This window comes from Aricia agestis, chromosome 1 (assembly GCF_905147365.1).
Source record: "Aricia agestis chromosome 1, ilAriAges1.1, whole genome shotgun sequence".
Classification (NCBI taxonomy): Eukaryota; Metazoa; Arthropoda; class Insecta; order Lepidoptera; family Lycaenidae; genus Aricia; species Aricia agestis.
Genome location: NC_056406.1, coordinates 17665835 through 17690288, shown reverse-complemented (window position 1 = coordinate 17690288; position 24454 = coordinate 17665835). Strand labels below are relative to the sequence as shown.

The 24454-nt window shown below is 36.4% G+C and overlaps 1 protein-coding gene and 1 long non-coding RNA gene across 15 annotated transcripts in view; one reads left to right on the top strand and one right to left on the bottom strand.

The window, feature by feature from the left end:
* Nucleotides 1–24454, top strand: part of LOC121729849 (neural-cadherin) — a 383323-nt gene that overhangs the window by 341804 nt on the left and 17065 nt on the right. For all 14 annotated transcript variants that reach the window (XM_042118540.1, XM_042118525.1, XM_042118532.1 and 11 more), the window contains one exon: nucleotides 20965–21080. In XM_042118540.1, the coding sequence (XP_041974474.1) occupies nucleotides 20965–21080 (116 nt within the window). The remainder of the gene's footprint in view (nucleotides 1–20964; nucleotides 21081–24454) is intronic.
* LOC121729911 lies at nucleotides 4346–24244 on the bottom strand. Its single transcript, XR_006036036.1, has 3 exons — nucleotides 24234–24244; nucleotides 19527–19529; nucleotides 4346–4614 (listed from the first exon to the last, which is right to left on the bottom strand). It is a non-coding gene; the product is annotated as an uncharacterized LOC121729911 (long non-coding RNA).

Below are 24454 nucleotides of genomic sequence, written 5' to 3'. Positions count from 1 at the left end.
CATGCCTATCCGATGCATGGATCATCCTACTTGTCAGACAATCAGGTGATCATTTTTGAGAGTTGCATTGGTGTGAGTTGCGGTCCTCGTTTGATCCAGTACGTTACACAAAATTGTTTTTTACAGAAAATTGGCACTTCTCGATTTGCTCACAAAATTCTCTCTCCCCTATACGAAAATTAGTAGAGCCTTTCTACACATTTAGCGATTGATGTTCATTTACTAATTAGTACTTAGATAAATTGTTTTTCTTACTTGGAGTACTTTTATATACTTTTTAAGGTTCCATAGCCACGTCCAACCTCTGTTACTTTCTTTATAAAATTAATATTTAAATATTATGTAACTATAACGGTCTTGATCAGTTTGGGAATGTACATAAATAAAAATGTATTTTAAATTTTGTTAGTCTCGCAAAAACTCGAGAATGGCTAGACGGCTAATTTTAGTATCGAAATATGCGTGGAAGTCCAGGGAAAGTTTACATCAGGAGCAAAGTGATACGAAGTTCAACAAATCATCTAGTTAATAATATTATAATATAACTAGATCTTCGCCCGCATAAATTAGGAATTTAACAGAAACTGTACATTTTCGAATAAAAATAGCTATAAATACTCCTTTCACGTGGTCTACTCTATACAGGTTGTAACAAAAATAAGTGATAATACTTTAGGGTGTGTATTTGTTCCTTGTAGAGAGTTCACTGTGAAAGTAGCAGCACTGAAAGACCAAAATTTTTTTTCACTTTTGTATGGGCAAGGGCCCGAGCGTCACGAGTTTCCCCATACAAAAATGAAAAAAAAAATTTGGTCTTTCAGTACTGCTACTTTCACAGTGAACTCTCTACAAGGAACAGGTACATACCCTAAAGTATTATCACTTATTTTTGTTACACACTGTATAAGTGCCAAATATTGCTACAAAAATTCCAGTAGTTCGTGAGATAAACCCTTTCTAATAATATTTTCCCCGTTTTTACCACATTTTCCTGAGTTTCTTCGGTCGTATTAGTCTTAGCGTGATAATATAATATAATATAGCCTATAGCCTTACTCGATAAATGAGATATCTAACACTGAAATAAATTTTTAAATCGGACCTGTAGTTCCTGAGATTAGCGCATTCAAGCAAACATACTCTTCAGGTTTATAATGTTAAGTATAGATTTTTTTAAATTATCGCTTGACAAACTCGAGCCTCGATCTAAAAGACTATGAAAAGGCTCATAATCATGGGACGATGCATGGTATAATATTATGGTAGTGATGATGATGATGATGATGAATGTAATTTGCATAGTAGCATATGCTTTCCATTCTTAAAACAACGCCAAAACTTCCAAACTTGTATCTATAAAGAATCAAGAGTTCTCTCAGCACCTTCCGAACCACGGTATACCAGGTACATCTCGGTGCAAAATCTTACTTGTTGGTAGCATATGCTTAGAATACTTCTCACGAAACCGAAGTCACCACATGCTTCCCCATAAATTTTGAGGAGTTCCCTCGATTACTTATGGATCCTTCATCAGATCACCACTTTTGTAAATATAATACCCAATTGGGATGATACCCTACATACCAAAAGAAAAAATTTGAAAATCGGTTAACAAACGGCGGAGTAATCGTTTAACATAAGAAAACGAACATAACACCTCCCCCATTTTGAAAGTCGGTTAAAATTGTAGCCTTTGTGTTATTCTGATGTATAGACTACCTATATTATTGTAAAATTTCATTAAAATCCGTTCAGTAGTTTTTGCGTAAAAGAGTAACAAACATCCATACATCCACACATCCATACATCTATACATCCAAACAAACTTTCGCCTTTATAATATTACTAGGAAGTAGGATAGTAGGATTATAATATTAGTAGGATAATATTATGTAAAACGCGAGCGCAAAACCTACTGAAGTTGATAAAAATAGCTACAAAAACATCGAATAGATTATTTTGTAAGCCGATATAAATAAATCTGTACATGGATGGTACATAATATATCTATATATAAAATAATATTCTATTCTATGCAAGGTCTGAGCCGTCTGACACACAGCACACTCTTCAACGTTATTATTAGTTGTTAACATTTTCCTCGTGTTTCCGATATCCAAATAAATAATATTATTTTGGAAGCATACACAAAATATAATATGAGCAGAGACTGAAATAAATATTGCTTCGCAATAAATTATTATTTTTCTTTTCCTTGAATTCAAAAGAGGAAAAAAATAGTTACTGTTCGTGTTGCGTGATAATCATTTAACTCTTTTTGAATGGCTAGGCCCATTTTCATGGAATTTTTCGTAGTTCAAGTGGGTTTGAAGTTTCGTTTGTAACACCTTATTTCAACAAAATTCTATTGAAGACGTATGTTCAGAGTACAGACGTTTTATTGAGCTACTAACATACAGTTTATCACAATAGTTAATGAATTATTTTAAATTCGCGTTCAAAATGGACCAGCTCCCCAAGCCCGGTAGTGATTAGATTTATCACAATTTGGCTTTGTAGCTCGCAGCCTGGAGCGTTTTACTTTTAGTGGGCTGCGGCTTCTGGCCGAGGTCGGGAACTCAAAACACATTATCGTTAGCCGACCTCATAATGCATTCTTCAATTACCTCGCCGCTTTAACAATTACACAGTGGTAATGAAATCCTTACTAATATTACAAACGCGAAAGTTTGTCTGTCTGTTACCTCTTCACACCCAAACTGCTGAAGCTATACTCATTTAAACTAATAAGTATACAGTCATTACCGAGGACCAAAATTTTGAGATTAAGATCTATATATTTTGTCTAGATGTGTAATATTAAATTAAACTAACTGTAAAAAAGGCATTACAAAACACTTTGAATGTAAAAACATCCATTATTCTCTAAATTATTGTTCGTTAAATGCTAACAGAACTCTTCTTAAAGAATACACTTTAACTTTTTATATTTCAATAATCAGGCCGTCCCATACAAAGTGAAATACATAATATATTCTGGGCTTTGGTCGATTTTTTCACGACATAAAGTTACACAGTTATGAGCGTTTCACCCGTTCAAAGGAATGCAAATTGGGAAAGTCAATTTGTGCCCCAAAGTAACTTTCCCGCGGATGGATGTTTTCTGTTCTCGAAAAATATTTGCTTCGTTGCTCTTTATTGCTCTCCATTGCTATTCGCTCATCATTTATTGAAATAACTATAAAAACCAAATCACACAGTAATAAGTGAAAGTGCTAATGATAAAATGTATTTCAAATAATTTCAAATAACTATATATATATATATATATATATATATATATATATATATATATATATATATATATATATATATATATATATATATATATATATATATATATATATATATATATATATATATATATATATGTCGGAGGGTCAGAATTTAGATCAGAACCTTCAGACATTGTGGGCTTAGATGGGTATCGTGCAAAAGAACAAAACTTGTAAAAATCAAGTTGTTTATTAATTGTCTTCAAATTAGATGTCTCAGTTATAACTTATAACACTGTACACAATCACTATTCACTCAACACTTCACAGTACATTACACTATACACTTGACACAAAGCGAAACGTAGGACAGTTCCGTAAGCACTGGTTGTCTGGTCGACGACTAGAGCGAAAGTGAGAGGCACTCCGCCCCACCAGAGCTTTACGACTCTGTCGAAGCGCGCCATAACTAAGTTGCACCAATTCGCCGCTTGGTGGCGCACTTACGCTTCGTTTCGTGTCCGTATTCATGACCGGTTACGACACGGCCATCCTGTGCGACACACGTCCCTGTGTGTCAGTTAATCTGTAACGAAAAGAAAACGACAAAGTCTCTGTTCGGCCATCCTTTTAACTTGCTACCATAACTATGCAATGGAGAGAAATGAAAACTAACTATTTACTCCATTCAATTTATCTCAGCAATTAGATTTGTTTACAAAAAGCATTAGAACTAGTTCAAACTAATCAATTATCCTAATAGTAATTCAAAAACTACGACTAACTTTAATCATGTACCTTTTGAGAATCATTTTAATAAAGTTTATCAAAATAAAATCAATGACAAATCATCCTTAGGATCCACATTCTCTATTCATAGGTTTGTAAACCTGCCCAAACACATAGCTTCCCATAAGGAGAGCCCGAGTCATACTACGACTCTATGATCAATGCTACACGGCCTGATCCGACTGTACCACCCAGGACTACTGCCTACCGCCTATCCACGGACTACCCATAGGGCAGATGCCGATTTCTACCGGACTACGGCTACAACATCCTGGTACAGTCTCCACACTTGTGTGAATGTGAATCCTGTACTGCTTTTAACTATGGCAACATTTCTTCATTCTCCACCTCATTATCCTCAACAATCTCAATAGGTACCTGACTTTCGGGCATCTTTCTAATTCGATCATGCGCGTACTCATAGGTGCGCTTATTTGCCAAGGACCTTAAAACATATCGGTCACCATCTAAAACTTCAATTATTTGAAATGGCCCTCTATACTTAATATCTAGTTTCGTCTGATTGCGTTCCTAATTTTCAATTAAAACAAAGTCACCAATCGAAAATCTATTCACGCCTGCCTTGCTGCTATCAAAACGAGTCTTATTGTAAATAGCCGATTTTTGTATGCCTTCGGATGCCGATTGCCTAACGTGGTCAAGATCGATTATCTCTTCGCTATCGTTTGCCATTAGGTCTAAAGGGCGAGCTACTTTGCCTATGAAAAGTTCCAATGGACTGGCTTTTGTCACCCGACTTACAGAACAATTGAGTGCTAGCTGTACGTCTCCTAAAGAATCTTGCCAAGACTTTTCTTTATCAGATTCAACTGCGGTAAGCATAGACTTTAACACACTCATTACTCGCTCCACCTGACCATTAGCGCGACACGAACCCGTTGCTATAAGATGAAGGTCGATGTTCTTACTGGTACAAAAGTCTTGAAACTCTTTACTAGCGAAGCATCGACCTTGATCTGCAATTATACGTGCAGGTGCACTAAAAAGTGCTACGCTATTTTTCACTGCCCTAATACTGCTTTTAGTGTCAATGTTTTTAGTGTGAAATTGTAGAACGTACTTTGTAAATGCATCGATCAGGACAAAGACGTACTCTTTACTATCATTCTTTCCACTCAACTTGCCTGTGGCATCAATGTGTATTGTATGCCACGGTACAGCAATTTTTGGTATAGGGTGAAGTTCGGCCTGTACCTTACCTGAACGAGACTTGGCCATTTTGCATGTCACACAATTATCAAAAAATTTTCGTACATGTCGACTCATTCCCTCGAACCAATAATGATCATACAGCTTTTCTAACGTTTTTTCCCACCCGAGATGCACTAGAGAGTCATGAACATTGTTTATGACCGACCAGCGCATAGCACGAGGGACGATGGGTAAACATTTTGTCCTACCGTTCCGCTGTATCTTACGATGAAGCATGCCTGACCTAACCTCGTAAGTTTTAGAAATGTCATCACTTAACTGTCCCTGGTCGAGATCAGAAATTAATTTCTTAATGTCTTCGTCTCGCTGCTGTTCTGCATGAAGCCAATTGCTGGATAATTCAGCTAAGTCAACTCGCTTTTGCTCCACCTTTTCTATGGGACGTCTCAAAGTATCCGACTGCTGTATTAAGTTTCTAGACAAGAAATCAATATGTCCCATTTGTTTACCTACCTTATAATTTACGTCGAAATCGAACATTTGCAAAAACATCCACCATCTGTGAACCCTCGGCGTAAGATCAATTTTTGTTCGCGAAAGCTTCAAAGAATTACAATCGGTGATTACTGTGAATTTTCGACCGTGCAAGTATTGTCTGAAATGTCTTACAGCATTGACGACAGCGAGTGTCTCCAAATCATAGGAGTGGTACCTCGATTCAGCTTGGGACGTGCGTTTGCTATAGTAGGCCACTGGGCGACGCTTACCTTCTACAATCTGGAATAATATTGCCCCGTACCCATCAGCACTCGCGTCAGTGTGTAGTTCCACCGGATATTTTGGATCAAAAATCATTAGCACAGGTGCATTGGTTAGAATTTCGACCACTTTCTGCTGTGCTTCCTCGCATTTAGAAGTCCACTCAAAGGGATATTTTCCTGAGGTAAGTTTATAAATCGGACCCATAAGACGCGAGAAGTTCGGCATAAACTGTCGAAAATACGAGGCTAGTCCAACAAATTGTCTTACCTGCGTTATTGACTGGGGTGAGGGTAATGCAGATAGGGCTTCTATTTTCCGCTTATTTGGTTTAACTTCACCTGCTTCTACCTCATATCCTAAGAACTCTATTCTAGTTTTAAGGAAAGAACACTTTTTAAGATTTAGCGAGAAACCTGCCTTTGTAAGTGTATCTAGAACTATCTTTAACCTCTCTAAACCTTGAATAATAGAGTCTGAAATAATTAAAATATCATCGACGCATACCACGACGTATTGATCACCTAATGCTCTTATGATAGCACGTTGAAAAACAGAGATAGCATTACGAAGACCGAAGGGCATAGTCTGTAAGGACATCTTTGTACTGTACGATTAGAATCCACTAGTCTTATCACTAACTCACCCGTACTTACACGCGTAGTAGGAAAACCCATAATGAAGAAATCCGAGTATTGTTTTAAAATACCCACCAGTTCAATGACCTTATCGGCAGGCACATCAGTATCAATCGTATCAAAATTATTGCAAGACGACGTTACATTCTTAGAACTACAGTAATTTACAGTTACATCTTTCGTTAAAATAAAGTTAGTCGCACTCATCGTTACTGAAAACCCATTACTCAAAATCTCGCGGCCTATGAGAATATCACTTCGCAAAAAGGCATCAGGCAAAACGTGAAATAGAATCTAATAATAAATAAAATATCTTTTTATTCAAAATGGGTATCATGATACACTTTTTGAAAGTCGAACGAAGAAACTACGTTGCCTACCACCGGTTCAATCTCGATTGAATATCCATTAATTTCTACTAGACTTAATATTTGCAAGGTACAATTGACATTTTTATCGCCTATGCCCATTAATGAGACCAAATTATTAATTCGTTTTCCGCTAAATTTATTTGAAACACACTCTTTCATTAATGAGCATTCGGCACCGGAGTCAAAATCGAATTTAAAACACTCACCAAAGTGACTAGACGGGGTAAAGGTACTAGACGGGGGTGTGACTTCACACAGGTCGACACGCTTCACCGTTGGAGTTGCAGCAGCGCTGGATCCACTCACAGTACAGCGGCTGGCGATGTGGCCAAGGTTGCCACACTTGTAGCAGGTGATAGCGTTGCTGCCGGCTGGAGAACGCTGTACCGCCCCTGCCGCAGAAGCAGTAGACGCAGGCTTCTTAATGTCAATTTTCTTCGTGCGACAGTGTGCTTGCTTATGTCCCAGCTTGCCACACGCATGACATTTGATTTGCGGAAACGTTTCTTGCTTCATACGTTTCTCGTTCGTTACGTCATGCCGGGAATCTACAGGAGCCTTGCGTTTTAAAAACGAGAAGGCCTGCAGCTCTTGTTGCAGCTGACTGCGCGTTGTTAGCTCCGTTGTAAAAGCAAGTCGTTGCAGACGGCTGTCAATTTGTGCCAAATGAGCGACCACAGTTGACACTGCAATTTGTTCTACGCTCACATTCTTCCATCGGCTGAGCAGCGACGTTATAAGACGACTGGCGTAGGCGGAATAGGTCTCGTTTTATTTTGGCTTTTCATTATTTAAATTTATGAGGGTAGCCGCTGAAGTTTCAACGGTTACAAATCTAGCCGTGAACTTGGGCCAAGTAATTCCTGGGTAGGTAATTTGTGGCAAGTTCTCTTTAAACTGGGGCCAAGTAATTCCTGGGTAGGTAATTTGTGGCAGCCATGCCGATGCGGAGCCTTTTAATGCCTTACTTAGCATCATAATCAGTTGCCCGCCTTGGACAACATCTCCGTCCAAACACAGATCGGCCGTTGCACACCACGATCGCGCATCCGCATCTTGTCTATCCGGATTAAACTCTGGCAAAATAACGTTATTACTCACAGGTGTCTTCAATGTTTGTATCAATTCACGAATTTGTTGATTCTGAATTTCGAAAAGTACCCGCCATTGATCTTCATTTTTCTCAAGGTTACTTGCCTCTTTTGCACGAATTGATCCCAATTCTGATGTCGGAGGGTCAGAATTTAGATCAGAACCTTCAGACATTGTGGGCTTAGATGGGTATCGTGCAAAAGAACAAAACTTGTAAAAATCAAGTTGTTTATTAATTGTCTTCAAATTAGATGTCTCAGTTATAACTTATAACACTGTACACAATCACTATTCACTCAACACTTCACAGTACATTACACTATACACTTGACACAAAGCGAAACGTAGGACAGTTCCGTAAGCACTGGTTGTCTGGTCGACGACTAGAGCGAAAGTGAGAGGCACTCCGCCCCACCAGAGCTTTACGACTCTGTCGAAGCGCGCCATAACTAAGTTGCACCAATTCGCCGCTTGGTGGCGCACTTACGCTTCGTTTCGTGTCCGTATTCATGACCGGTTACGACATATATATATATATATATATATATATATATATTTAATTCGTTCTACTATTTCTTTACCTACTCGTACAACACAAAAAGTTAGAATTTGTTGAACACCAAACACGTATTCTATTATCCAACCATCCAACTATTAATTGTACACGAGGCTCCACATGTGAAGTGACACTGCACTTAAGAACTGCTCAGGCTAAACTTAGACAGACAAACTATTTAAATGGATTCACTTCAGTAAAATCTCCCAGATAATTCGCTAAGAGCATTTTGTAGTATAGCTCACAAAATAGGTCGACTTATCTAAACGATATTCCACTGTCTACACTGTGTAAGAGAATGTAAAGAACGCTGCTTTAACCCCTATTAAAGTTTTTGTGAAATTCTCTCTCGGCTTTCCTTAAATTCTAGTCGGAGTAAAAGTTTAATTTTGCAGATCTTGTCGCAGATATTTTTATTTTAAAGGGGTCTCGCGATATTCGGGAACCCACATGAATCATCAGGAGCTTACTTCTCAAATTTGCCACCTGCTCCCGTGTACGTTGCTTTTTTTTCATTGTCTAATCGCGAATTTTCATTGCCTAATCGCGTAAATTACAGTTTACGCGATTTGAGCATGTACATATTAATGTGTATAGCCGTAAGTACAATAAACTCTAATGCCCGCTGCACGCATATGTGAACGTGCGATTTACGGTCCGCGAAATTCGCTCCCAATCAAATGAGATAATTCGTCGCGTGGACAATTGCCCCCCACCTCCCCCCTCCCGGCCAGATTCCACGCGGATAAGCGGAAAACAATGCCATAACCGTAACGTTGATCGAATTATACAACTGGAAGCGTTTTTCATACAAAAATATTGTCATTTACAGACACGCATCGGACAAACATAACATAAAAATAATTAAAAAAAATAAAAATATTGGCGAAACCAGCCACTATTTTTATTTTTAAATTGTTTTTTCTGAGCCTTGGACTTTGAAGATACAATTTTCTTATTTAGGATTCGTACTCTTATTTAGGCGTTATTATATTATTATTAAGTAAGAATACGAATCCTAAATACGCTTACTTTGCAAGCAGAGAAAATACAGCTAATATCGGAGGGCTTACTGCAATTACTTTTCGTAATGGTATCCTCGAAAATATGGCATTTATTTAATTGGATGCTCGAATTCGCACCGCAAGAAAGTTAGGCTCACGGAAGTCTGGTGTCAGCAGTTAGAAGCCGCAGCCCCCATTAAAGCGCATCCGAAAATGGCCCAGACTATGGGACCGCTTATGTTAAAACTTTACGAGCGGGCTATATATCAAACTGGCTTTTCCATCCATTCTTGTTCCAATTTAAATAAGTTTCTTTTTCAATGTCTGTCGTTGTTTGGAATCCCAGCTAGACTCGAAGTGCGGATCGAGGAGTTTGGAAGAAGACGTGAAACAAATTCAGGGTTTTTTCACTCGAAGAGTTTGCGGTTACATGTAGGTACTCGTATGTGCCCTCTTTTCCTATATTTTTATGATTTAAGAAATGAACGGAATTAAATTATTAAAGAAAAAACCGGCCAAGTGAGAGTCGGACTCGCCCATGAAAGGTTCCGCAGCAGCAGTATGATTTATTTTTATGAAATTAAAAGTTTTTGATTTATTTTATATTTCAGTTAATTTAATGAAAGTTAAATTAAGGTTAATACCATTTATGACGTATAAAAAACTACTTGCTAGATCTCGTTCAAACCATTTTTTTTTTTTGACTTATCATGCCCCTACTTTAGAAGTTACAGGGAGGGACACACATTTTACCATTTTGGAAGAGTCGCTCTCGCAAACTATTCAGGGTAGTAGCTAAAAATTTTTTTAATTTTTCCATTTTTGTATCAAAATCTTAATTCGGTTGACAGACTACATATACTTAGGTACCAAGTTTCAATATTATAGCTCTTATAGTTTTGGAGAAAAGTGGCTGTGACAGACAGACATGACGAATCTATAAGGCTTCCGTATTTTGCCATTTGGCTACGGAACCCTAAAAAGATACGCCGCATCTTAATTAAATTACTTTATGCAGTCTGTAATTTGAATATTTTAAAATAAAAAAGGGAAACCTTATACATTTTTCATATCCTCCATCCCAGAATTTAAAATTATAAAGCCGAACTAAAAGTATATTAATGTTTGCAATCGCGCGTGGTGTTTTTATTTATAGTTTTTTAATGACACTTTTCGCCGCTGCAGTTTATTAGGGAAAACAAATTGTGATATTTCCCCGAAGTAAAAAGTAGCCTATGTGAATCCAGAATATCAACTTACTCGATACCAAATTTTCTTAAAATCGCTCCAGCCGTTTAAACGTGAAAAACTTTCGCCTTTATAATATAAGCGCATAACTTTCGCCTTTATAATATACGTGGGAGAGCTATGCTTCGGCACGAATGGGCCGGCTCGACCAGAGAAATACCACGTTCTCACAGAAAACCGGCGTAAAACAGCGCTTGCGCTGTGTTTCGCCGAGTGAGTGAGTTTACCGGAGGCCCAATCCCCTATCCTATTCCCTTCCCTACCCTCCCGTATTCCCTTCCCGTCCCTACCCTCCCCTATTACCCTATTCCCTCTTAAAAGGCCGGCAACGCACCTGCAGCTCTTCTGATCCTGAGAGTGTCCATGGGCGACGGAAGTTGCTTTCCATCAGGTGACCCGTGTGCTCGTTTGACCCCTTATTTCATTAAAAAAAAAAAAAAAAAAACACTAATATGTGATTATCATATATTATATTGTGCGCTCTTATAATCCTGTGCGTCACGTTATCGTGGAAGCCGACTTCCACGATAAAACGTTGGGTACGTTGAATGCCCTTTCGATTTTACGCTCCACGGACATTTTGTGCGGTTCAGAAGAGTGTACACGTCGTGATGTCCCGTGCACGTTAAAAAGTTATCGTCGACGGAAATTAAAAAAAGCGTCTTCATAATAATATATTTCCATACATTTTACTTCTCTTTGTCATCGTTTTATCGCGGACATCCACGATATTACCGGCAAAATTATAAAAGCGCACATTAATATAATTTATTTCAATATTTAACCTCCTTAGATAAATCCTAGGACGAGTTCATATGCGCTCAGCGAAACCACAAATAATTTATAAGCTATACTTTAAGTGAAAGCATAAATTACGTTACACTGTTCTCAGAATTTACGTTGCATTTCATTTATTTTCTTAAATTTATCGAACATTAATTTGGGGTTTATCTCTGCGAGCATTTCATACCCTCCGTCGACTAATCCTATGTATGTTACTTTCGCAGCCTGGATTTCTCCAATAAACCTTGTGAGCTCCATAAACTACAGAAACTGTATATTCCAGCTCGGGTTACATAAGAAAATAGAGGTAAACCTAGCGCCTATACTCTATACTCTATAGTCTATAGTTTCAGTGGAATTATTTTGTTTCCTCTCAAAGATTAGAATATTTTAATGATTTTTTTTTTATGAAATAAGGGGGCAAACGTGCAAACGGGTCACCTGATGGAAAGCAACTTCCGTCGCCCATGGACACTCGCAGCATCAGAAGAGCTGCAAGTGCGTTGCCGGCCCTTAAAGAGGGAATAGGGTAATAGGGGAGGGTAGGGAAGGGAAGGGAATAGGGGAGGGTAGGGAAGGGAATAGGGTAGGGGATTGGGCCTCCGGTAAACTCACTCACTCGGCTAAACACAGCGCAAACGCTGTTTCACGCCGGTTTTCTGTGAGAACGTGGTATTTCTCCGGTCGAGCCGGCCCATTTGTGCCGAAGCATGGCTCTCCCACGTAAAATTGATTTTTAATGCCTTTATTCGATGATTAAATCGAGAATAGAAAACCCCCGCAGAAGATTGATATCGCAGCTTTCGTTTCCTATAATAACAATACTAATATTAATTTAATGAAATGATAATAGAATCGTTCATCATTGCTCACCTTGTCAAGTTTTTGATAAATTCGATAATTTCCAGGAAGTAATCACGATACGATATTCAATATTTGACATAATTTTCAGTTTCATGGACAACTTTCAATCAGTTACGGCTCGAACGTTCCCGTCTTAAATTTCTTACTTACTTCAACATCATAATGCTAAGGCTTCAATATCTATTTTTAATTAAATGTCAAAGTCGAAGCCCCTCCTCAATTCGGTAACGGAAAGGACGCAATTTCAAAGTTGAAATTTTGCGGTTTCTCTTAGTGAAATAAGAAATAATATATTATTCAAAGGCAGCGAGTCGTGGTTCTATCTATAGTATACATTTGCCTATTTTTAAACGTTACTCAATAAATACCTTTATTACATATATGTAAGTTGTTTAACAAGGATGTTAATCGAATAAGAAATATATTTTATCAAGCAATAAGTTTTAAATGTTGGCTGTAGTTTTAATATTTACCGCTATTTATATAAACTGTCTGCAAAACGAAACTGTGCCCTAATTAAGAGTTTCACTCCGAGTCCTGAAGTGCCAAGAAAGTTTAACATCCATTTGAGAAAGTGGAAAATATCAAGCGCCCAATTGCGAATGACAACAATTGTTCTAAAAACTTTTGTTATATTTTTCGTGTCACCAAGCCATAATCCTCGGTACTCGTAGGAAAACATTTTTATCGGGAAAAATAACATTAATTCTTAGAGCGGAGACTCGAAAAAATGCGATCGTATTGGCACAATGAGTCAAGATGAGATCTTAATAAAATATAGTCTGGACGGACGTGACGAGAAAGATCTCGTGCATTTTTAAAATTCAGTTGTCTCAGTGGATATAAATTAAATTTGCAACTGAGTAACTTACAAAATCCTGGTCTGATACGTTGGAAAGTCTCGATAGACAGGGACAAATAATATGTATAATATATTTGTCCCTGTCTATCGGTCATAGTGTATTTGTAAGATATGTTATAACTATATTGAAAGTAACAAAATTAAGTGTATGTAATTTAAATACGCAACATATATAATAGGCAACGTAAGTGCATTTTACAGTCAATGCTTTTGACCTGTAACATTTACAGCAAATCGATTTCACATTTCTAAAACGTTTTGCGGAGATCTAGCAACTAAAGTAATGACGCATACGAATAATGCATCGCACTTACTTTGCAAAGTACTATTATGAACTAGAAACCATTTTCTTTGTTTTTTTTTTTTTATGAAGCTACGCTTAGGCTCGATTTAGGTCCGCCCGAACGCGCGATTTCACAGCGAGATCAGTAAATGTCAGCGCAACCGCACCGCAATTTAAATAAATCGCTACATAATACTGATTGTGATCTCGCATTGTAGCGGCCAAATCGCTCCTCCTCTTCCAAAAAAAAAATACAGCCTTACATGAATTACATAATTATTATGATCATGGGAGGGTAGGGAAGGGAATAGGGTAGGGGATTGGGCCTCCGGTAAACTCACTCACTCGGCGAAACACAGCGCAATACGTGGGAGAGCCATGCTTCGGCACGAATGGGCCGGCTCGACCGGAGTAATACCACGTTCTCACAGAAAACTGGCGTGAAACAGACGCCAGTTTTGTTCCGTGGTATTACTCCGGTCGAGCCGGCCCATTCGTGCCGAAGCATGGCTCTCCCACGTATAGAATCACTAGCTTGAGATTGACTTAAAAGTCATTTGCCACAAAAGTCATTAAACGCGAGAAAATAAGGTATAAAAAGGATCTTTTTCTCGAAGTTTATAAATTGTGACGGTTATCTTGTTTATGTAACATCCTATCAAAAGTAAAATAAAAGGAAGTGGCGGAGGTTCGTAAAACACCCGTTAGTGGACTCGAGCGCGCATGATAATATCATTAGCTTATTAAGTTCGCTTTAAATATGCATAGAGCTGGATTACTAAATTTGAGGTTAGCGGGTTTTGCATCAAAACGCCATAACTCATTGTTATGAAAGGATCGTTTATCGGCCGTCAGCGGCACTAAATCAGATCTTTAAGCTACATAGCCGCCGCCACAATGTAGAGCCCAAACAGGGGCTTGAATCTATTAACATAGATACTATCGTGCTTATGCCCGTTTTTGCTTAGGTCATACGTTCATGACGACTACCCATCGAAATATAATACACGGTGTAGAACAACTAACTCAAACATGGCTCTTTTTACTATCATAAACACGTAGCTAGCGCAACAAAAATTGAATGACCGATACGGGTTTCACGACCAATCGAAAGTACAAAAATTTTGCATGTGAAACCAATTTTTACTCAGTTACACCTCTATACTTATATATTTTTATTACTCGTATCTAATATGCTATCTGCATATATCTGCATATGAATATCCAGCTTCGTAACAATATCTGATACTTGTGTTTTGTTTGAGAACAAATTAAAACATCTTTGCAATATACATTATACCTACGCTTTGAATGCATCAAGCGTACATTAATCTCTTTAACTCGATAAGGCTTCGAAATCTTCGGTATTCGCAGTGCGCGAGCTCACTCAATTTCCCCTCGCTTTTAATGAAATTTCTCGCAGTCGCAACATATGTCCCTTGTAAGCGATATTGAAGTATTTAATAAATGTAAAGGGCACGTTACACACGAATTGATTGATGTTAACATAAACAGATGAGGCGCTTTTAAAGCGTATGTTTTTAACGAGTCTCTTCTCTTAACTCTGTTAATTAAATGTACAAAGTTTGTTAATCTTTAAGTATCGATTATAGTTCGGTTTATTTATTGGAATTGATTAAAATCAATTCATTAAAATGTGCTTTCTAGAAATATCTCATATATTTTATATATTATGTATATAAACTTATTCAAAATATTTTACAAAAAAAAAAACTAAACTTTTATGTATCGCAAAATAAAGTTGAGCCTTTTTAGAAAAAACAAAATTCTATTATTAGCTTTTACTTGGTGAAAAGTTAAGCACGAAACCGTGTTGTTAAGCGCGACAAGCTGTTGCGGAAAATTATCTCCATTGACCGTCGAAAACTGGTAATGTCTTTAATTTGTTTTACTTTCTTTATGAAGAAAAACTTTATTGATCGCGCTCTCTAGAATTGGATAAAGTGGTAGTAATAATTTTGATAATGTCTGTTTTTTGCTTAAATGGAGGCTTTAGAACTGGGAAATTGTTTCGAAATAAAAAAGTGCATTTTCTGTATAGCCAGATAATATATTAGCTAATCGATGAAGTAGGTAAGTTACAAGGTCAATTCAAATTATTATAAGGGAAAAAATTAGTAACTGTCATTAAGAGTCCGGGTGCCATCGAAATTCTCATACAAACGTTATACCAAGATCATTTCCCATACGAGAATATTTACCATATTTGAGTTATTATTCAGCTTAAGATAGTAATTACCTAGGTTCATTATTCAGCTTAAAATAGTAATTAGTAATTACCTATCTTAAGCTGAATAATAGCTCAAATATGGTAAATATTCTCGTATGGGAAATTATCTTGTACGTTTGTATGAGAATTTTGATGGCACCCGGACTCTTAAGTTATAAAAGGTTAGTTATGCACTTCATCCACTATACGTCTTCAATTAGGGGCACCGTATAATTTATCGTCTATAGCCCATGTAACAACTTGTTATGACAAGTTGACTTCTCGAAGTTGAACTGTTAAATTTTAATGTCCATGAATCTCATTCGTGTAATCAGATCGCGTTCGGAAATCTTAATTTTAGACTTGAGAATCTAAACTTTGCTACGATTTATTCTGACAATAGAAATTACGCGTAAAACACGATTAAGTATTTAAAACATCTGCTAATAATGCTAAACCGCGAAGCTCGGAATATATACAATGTTTCGTTAGACTATAAATCAGTCTTCTTGTCTATTCAAACGTGGCCTTGTTGTAATGGTTGATCGTCTATATGTAGCAGGAATATACTAATGAGTACTTTAAGTTTATTAGCAAAATTATAGCTACCGATGCTAAAAAGACTTACTTATATTTTGGGTCAGCTAAAAATCCATAAGGTTTCGAACTTTTAAAAACAAATTATTGTAAATTAGACAAATATCACTCGTATGCATCGGATAATAATACCCAAAAGTGACGTTCCGAATATACGGTGCGATGTGATTTATCGCCCAATTCAACGATTCTCCATTATAGAATACTTCGTCCAATGAGAGAAGAATCGTATATTTTGACGTGCCTGAACTAAATTTATTATCCCCATTCTTTAATTTTATATAAAGGGCAGTAAAGAGCGGACAATGTTCTCGGAGGAGGTCGCTTTAGTTTCTTTTTTTTAAACGTTTCAATCTAACGGCTGTATCTTTTATCTTCAGGTCTTTGTCATGATAGCCTTTTATAGCAGTATCAGATTGCTCAGCTCTCACGTTAAAATTTCCTTTATTTTATCGCTGCAAAATTACATTTTAATGTTCGTGAATAATTATTCAGTAATTACTATAGCCAATCAGTTTTATTAGATTCTCAACTTGGCTATAAATTTGGCCATCGCTAAATATTCATTAAACGTTTACCTACATTATTTATTGCTTACCTGATGGATCTGTTTCTCGTTCCTTTAATGACACGAGCGGATTTGTTATTTATTACATCCATAGTAATATTTCTTATAACCGAAAACAACGAACGATTTACCTACCCAAAAAAACAGCATTTATTAGTATTGTACTAAATGTTACTGTAAATACAGCTTTAGTAGGTTATTCATATTTATAACGGCAAATTATTAGTTAACTTTAAAGGATTATTTTCTACCTGTAAGATATTATGTTGCAGGTTAACGTAACTCGAGCTTATCTTCGTATCAAATGAAGTAGTCGGGAAGGTTGCCTCTAATATCCTAAATGAGATTCACGTAACCGCTAAGCCATAGTCTGTATATGAACGTACCCGTTCCCCTTCACAAGTAGATCCTATCGATCAATGCGTATTAAACCCTCGTGTACCTATTAAGGAACGCTGGAACGATCCGAACACGCTTTACTTAAACAGTTATTTAGAATCAATGTTAGGTAAGCAATTTAATCAAGTAGGGATATAAAATTGCTTCACACTTAAAATCGGGAATGGAAAAGGACTGAAGGATCCAGTTTTTGGGATTTTGAACCCCGTCGAGGTTGAAATATATTTACACGGCGTTGTCACGTTACATAATATTGTATATAAATATGTTCACTATATTCAGATGTAGTAAGAAGTAGGTAACGTAATTAATTAAAATGTAAGACATAAACTAAAACATAATACATATGTCAAAAGATTTATCTTGAGCATAATTCCCAGTAAGAGCGAGTCTTGCTTTCATTACGCATTTTGCACCGACAACAATAATTAAGTTGTGAAAGGAAAGTACTGTGCACCGTAAATAACTACTCGGTAAGCTTACACAAGTTACAGGGTAATTCTCTTCCTTTTAATAGTCTAAACTTCCTTCGCGTCAAATAACGTGATTATTTTATTTCTTCCTGTTTTCAATTACTATAAAAGCTATTTTAGTTTTTGTTAATAAGTATTTTAAAATCGATCGTTTTTTTATTTACATCTACTTGACGCTTAAGTAGATGCTTAGTCTTAGCCCGGCCGCACATTGTCCGAATTCTGATCAGAAACAGTTGAATTTCGCCGGACCGCCACCCCACACACTATCCGAAATATCCTTCCGGCGAGTTCGAGCTCACTCGGCTCAGTACAAAATGTAAGAGACAGCGCGGACGTTCAACTGTTTCTGATCAGAAATTTCGGACAATGTGCGACCGGGCTTAAGCGATGTTTTAATAATAAGATTTTTTTTTCTTGAAAGAAAGAGTGACATGAATGTAAATGGTATTTAATTTCATCGATGAAACCAGAAGATGTACAAGATAAGAATAAATTGGGATAAAAACAATTTCTTTTACATTGTACTTAATTAACTCAATTGTAACTGAAAGAATGCTTCAGCACTACTAAAACTAGATGTCTGATGACAATGTAGAGTAGAGCTATACAGGGTGTAACAAAAACAAGTGATAATACTTTAGGGTGTGTACGTGTTCCTTGTAGAGAGTTCACTGTCAAAGTAGCAGCGCTGAAAGACGATTTTTTTTTTCACTTTTGTATGGGCAATGGCCCGAGCGTCACGAGTTTCCCCATACAAAAGTGAAAAAAAATGTTGGTCTTTCAGCGCTGCTACTTTCACAGTGAACTCTCTACAAGGAACACGTACACACTCTAAAGTATCACTTATTTTTGTTACACCCTGTATAGAGTGAATACTGTCCGAATGACTTCTGTGTTTATATCAAGACTGTCAAGTATGATATTGTTTTCAATGTCTTTTGAATTTAATGACTAAAAGTGAACTTAGCAAAGAATAACTACAGAATTTCCTTTTAAAAATAGCTCTATCATTGGAACACAATACACAGAGCAATACATTTCTGTTTTTCATTTATCTGAAAATATAAATCCAAATTAAAACATAATTAATGGCTCATTCGGACATAACACTTATTATTAATTTAAGTTTTAAAGGCGCGCATGTATGTGACTGGTGGTAATATGCAACTTAATTTAACACAGTTAATGCATTAAAATGTAAAAATTGTTTACCCGCGTGCACAGTCCATTCTGTACCACAATTCTGCTTTTTTGATCCAACGCAATGATATAATAATAAAAAACTCAAAGCAGATACATATGTTACTACCGCGCGCGTTGTGAAGCTTCAAATACGACCCAATTGGGTCGTCTTTTATTTAGTCTGTCTCTTTTATGTAAATGGCATTTCGTATCTTTTGTTTCACTTATCTGTCAAATTTGTCAATGTCGTTCGGAAGAGATTTAAGCCGGAAAATAGTATGAACGTAACAGATCTGTATAAGTAGAATATCATTGATTCAACGTCAATACAGCGTTGGTCCAGATTTACCAATATGAAAACTATTCTCATATTTTATTGAAAACTATAGATTTCAAAGTTTTCCATTATTCTACACTCACTATGTGGGCCCTTAGACGATCAATTTTATTTTGCAATATCATATTTAAACAATTTATTTGATAATAACTAATAATATTGTAAGGCGTTCAATATCAACCCTAGAAGGTCAATAATATAGCACAATACGTGACATTGCACAATAAAATTGATCGTTTAGGGGCCCGCTAAGACGATTCTCACACATTTCAAGCGAAATTGAGATTTGAGCCTTCACGCGACATTCGGGTTCAAATTCTCGTACGTCGAGACTCGAGTCTCGGTTAAATCCTCAGTTTATTTTCTATTTTATCGCATTCGTATTCTAGTGCAAATTTTGGCCCTGCGCTAACATACCTACTTACACAAAGAAAATAATAAGTTTTGTTTGTAAAGTTCTTACAGCTTCCAGAACTTTGTACACTTATTAAGCCTTCCTTTTCAAAGCAAAACTTGCGCGCATATCCGAAGAACGAACTCCTTTAACTTTGCAGCACTGCACGTCAAAACTTCATGCTTGTAAATAACTTGATTCTATCAAAATTCAAAGTAGAGTTGACATACCAATATCAATATTTGAAGTCAAAATGTTGTTAAACAAAATTGTAATTCCTATTGACATTTGAGATAAGTCGTCTTTTGTCTTACTTATTTCGTTGTCGATATTGTTATGTGCAACTTGTCTAAGGTCTCTGGACTTCTATTAAGTTTGCATTGCATATATAGCATATTTTCTCGATTCGATCAAAGCGTAAAATGTGCGAAAGAGAAAGTAGTATATGCTATTACTGTAAGACAAAAAATAATGACAATATTTTCTCGATGCACATTTTGCATGCAAAAACATTGCTACAGTTTTGACGGCATACGTCGTATCTAAGTATTTTGATATCGTTGTATAGAGTATATCGTTGTATAGAGCGAGCGGAAAGTATGTACAATGAAGAACTCATAGTTCTTCATTGTACATACTTTCCCAAATCGAAAAGATTCCTAAACAATATTTTATCGTCATTATGAAACAAAAATGAAACTTTTGCGAAGAAAACTTCACGGAGAAGTCTATATTTCACCTTCGTTCTTTGCTTTAATTTGAATTTTATAACAAGGCGGGCTGTTTCAATCTTGAGTCGCCCGTTACAAGTTACATATAGTCAGAGGATTGTTATCTATACTCTGACCACTTAAAGCGTGACTCTCGTAGCATACGTTTAGTATGCTACGAAGGTCGCGCTTAAACTGGTCGCACTATAGGTTCATAACGAAATATGATGTCGAAATTATTATGGAAATATTACCAAATTCAAGTAACTTCACCTACAGAATAATATTCCAATTTCAGCGTGGTACGAGAGTGCAGTTAAAAACTATAAAAACTGTATGCTTCGATGGTACTCGCCCGACACATACGACCGCTGTTCGAGTGGGAATATTATTAACTTTTTATTTTGTTACAGCGTCGCGTATTCGATACGAGATCACGAGCGGGAACATAGGCGGCGCGTTCGCTGTCAAGAACATGACGGGCGCCATCTACGTCGCCGGCGCTCTCGACTACGAAACTAGGAAACGGGTGAGTTGCGACGATAAATATTAAACATATTCCACAATATATTATTATGTTTTAGGCTGGTCGCAAACGCACGTTTTCCGTATTCAATTTCCGAATTAGTTTGCCGTATTCGAAGTTCCATAAAACTAGCGCGAACGTTCGTGCACTTAATTAAACGGAATTCGTTTAGTACGAAGAAAAACGAACGTGTGCGGCAGTTAATGTATTTACTACTGATTCCACGCATTCGGATTTCCGAGTACGGAAAATGAATTCGGAAATCGCATACGAAAAACGTGTGTATGCGGACGTCCTTAAGTTAGGTAGGTGTGCATTGACGGAACCATGACTGCTAAGAAGACTTCCCGACGTGACATACAAACAGTGGCCGGCATCCATCCGGACGGACGTACGAATTTTTGAAGCAGTGTTTTAGAATTGTTGACCGGCCATTTGATGGAATGGAAGTTGCGTAATTGCACACCCTTAGTGTCTAAACACACTAGGCCGAAAATACGCGGCCGAAGTTCGGCATGATTACGTCAGCAATGCGCTACGCATACAATATAACGCGACATAATTTCGGCATGGTGCGTGAACTTGCCGAACTTCAGCCGCATATATTCGGCATGGTGTGTTTCTAAGATACTTAGGGTCTTTGCACACGACGTTTATTATAGCGCGAGCGTCACGGAGAGAACGTGCTACAATTCACAAATGGAAAAAAAATTTAAGCGCATAGTCTTCGTTACGTGCCAACGCAATAAATGAACGTAATTTGTAAAGAACCTTCTTAATACTTAATAAATGTGTTTGAATAGGAAACAAATTGTAAGAAACATGTAGTTCAATTGACGAATACTCTTAAAACTTAAGAGCTCACCTGACTCTAAAAATCAAACATCGTCCTTCTCTCTTCACACTCACGCCCGTCTTTCATATGCCAGGTGAAAAAGGACGGCGCGGAATCATCGCCGAGTTAGTTTTACTTGAATAAAAGACGAACTATAATGATTATGAAAAAAGTGTTTTGAGCAAATTTAGGTTTTAACAATACCTTTTTAGATATTAAAAAATATTAAAGAAAAGACAGCAAACTTCGAAGATCCAAGCAAAAATGTGCCTAAAACAAGATTTTTTGTAAAAAAGAAACTATCGAGCATTTTTTGAGTAATCGTGTTTTCGTCTTGAGCATTTAATCTTTATGAACTGAAGTTACTTGTGTCATAAAATCAGTTTTCTAGACCTTACAGATTTTGAGATCTAGGTTAAAGTATGTAGTCAAGTTAGGGTCATATGGGCTCTTAAGTGACGAAAGCATTGCCAAACACAAGTGAAAATATTCCCTCGTAGTATTTTTCTACTAAGTTTGGTTTTTACACTGGAGTAACTCGAGTAATAAATTCGAAGAACAAATTACAGAATACTGTTTTTTACCAAGTGTAATAAGTTTTTTTCTGAAAGGGTTACGGGTTTTTCTATACAAACTATAATTATAATATTTTCCTGTAAGTGTTCTCATACAAGATAACGTTTGGAGTTTACTTAAGGGGGCGACTAACCCTAAAGTGTCGATTTTATAATTCATTTTTATACTTGAAAATAAGCCCCGAATTGTTTCATTTTCTAAAATTATATACTACATTATATTTCCGAGAATTCGATCGGAGCAAAAACACGATATCTTAAAATTTTCTCGATAGAAAAAAATCACAAAGATGCATCTAATTTTCACAAATTTTTCATTTATTGCCATAACCGTACATTGAATTAAGTTAATATTTTAAGACATTGTATAAAATTCTATCATTGAGAGATCGACTTAGCGGATTTTTAAAATGTTGTATATTTATCGAGTTATTGAGAAAAAACTTATTTAGCGATGAATCCGTGTCTTCTTTTTCACCTGGCATATGAAAGACGGGCGTGAGTGTGAAGAGAGAAGGACGATGTTTGATTTTTTGGGTTAGTCGCCCTCTTAAGGTGGCCAGTGACGACACAAAATGTATGTTAATGCACTTAATATTTTATGACACTCAAGCTTCAAAATATAAAAAGTTGCAGAACGTTCATTAAATCTTAATGTTAAAGTTAAAGTTAATAACATTAAAAGTTAATAAATATTGCTTAACCGACTTTCATAGAATAATATAATTAAATCATCTCGTAAATGTTAAAAAAATATTTTAATACTAAAAAAACCATTAGGAATAATAATGCTATGTTAATCATGGTACCCTCCAATTAATTCAGCAAACATAATCTACACGTGTTTCATACGTAATTAGCGTAAACCGCTTACATCTACTTACTTTGAAATTAGCAAATATTTTGTGCTACGTTTCCTATATTGAGCTTAATCGACTTGGTAATTATTTTACCAACGGGAATATGTCCGATAGTTACAAAATTGTTATTTAATTATTTAATTTGGGAGTTATGGCGTTGTTGAAATAAAACAACAACAATAACGAGACGAACCATTAAACACCATATGCGGAGAATGTAGTAGAGAGTGAGCCGTTATACAATATGTCAGGCCTTCATTATGGCACTTTGGCCGCCGTTCGATGCCATTATTTCAGGCAAATGGACCAAGAGCATAGGTCAGTCGTCTATTCACTAACATACAGAAATAGCTTTGGCTCTTAGAGGGTGTTTATGAGGAGAAGTATTAAGTATATAATAAATAAGCCTAACCTACAAGTATCAGCAATATTGCATCTACATGCTGGTGCCACTTAATTCTTGGCATCAGCATGTACAGATATACTTAATTTCATATCAATTGATTGTAATATAACGAAAATTACAAATATACAGTGCCGGATACTAATGATGATTCAATATTTTAATGAAGTCAGAATAAGTACCTTATATTATTATTATACCACGCACGATATATTTTCAAGTTATATATGAAATTACTGTTTTATTAAATCACTAAAGTTAAATATTAAACCATACAATGACGACAAAATATGAACCTAATTTCAAAGTTAACGTTAAAGTCGCAGAAATTGCTGGAGCACGAAATGCTTCTAAAAATAAATTGTACAATTTTAAAAGCTGCTCTTGTAATGTGCGTGCAAAGACTTCTAAAACAAACATTTTCGTACCGACCGAGGAAATAAAGAGTGTGACATGGACATATGACGGCGATAACTCGCTCACTCGGAACACACTGCTCGCCTTTAAAATCCTCGATGCTAAGATACTTTAACGCTCTATTTTCCGACTTAATGCTGTTTAAAAGATTTAACGTCACGAGACTGGAGGCTTAGCGCATCATCCTAATAAGATCTCGAAACTTTGAGGATTTAAAGACGAAAACTCAGTTTAAATTTGAAAATAAATTACATTTGTTGTTATTTGTATTGTCGTCGTGACTGGAT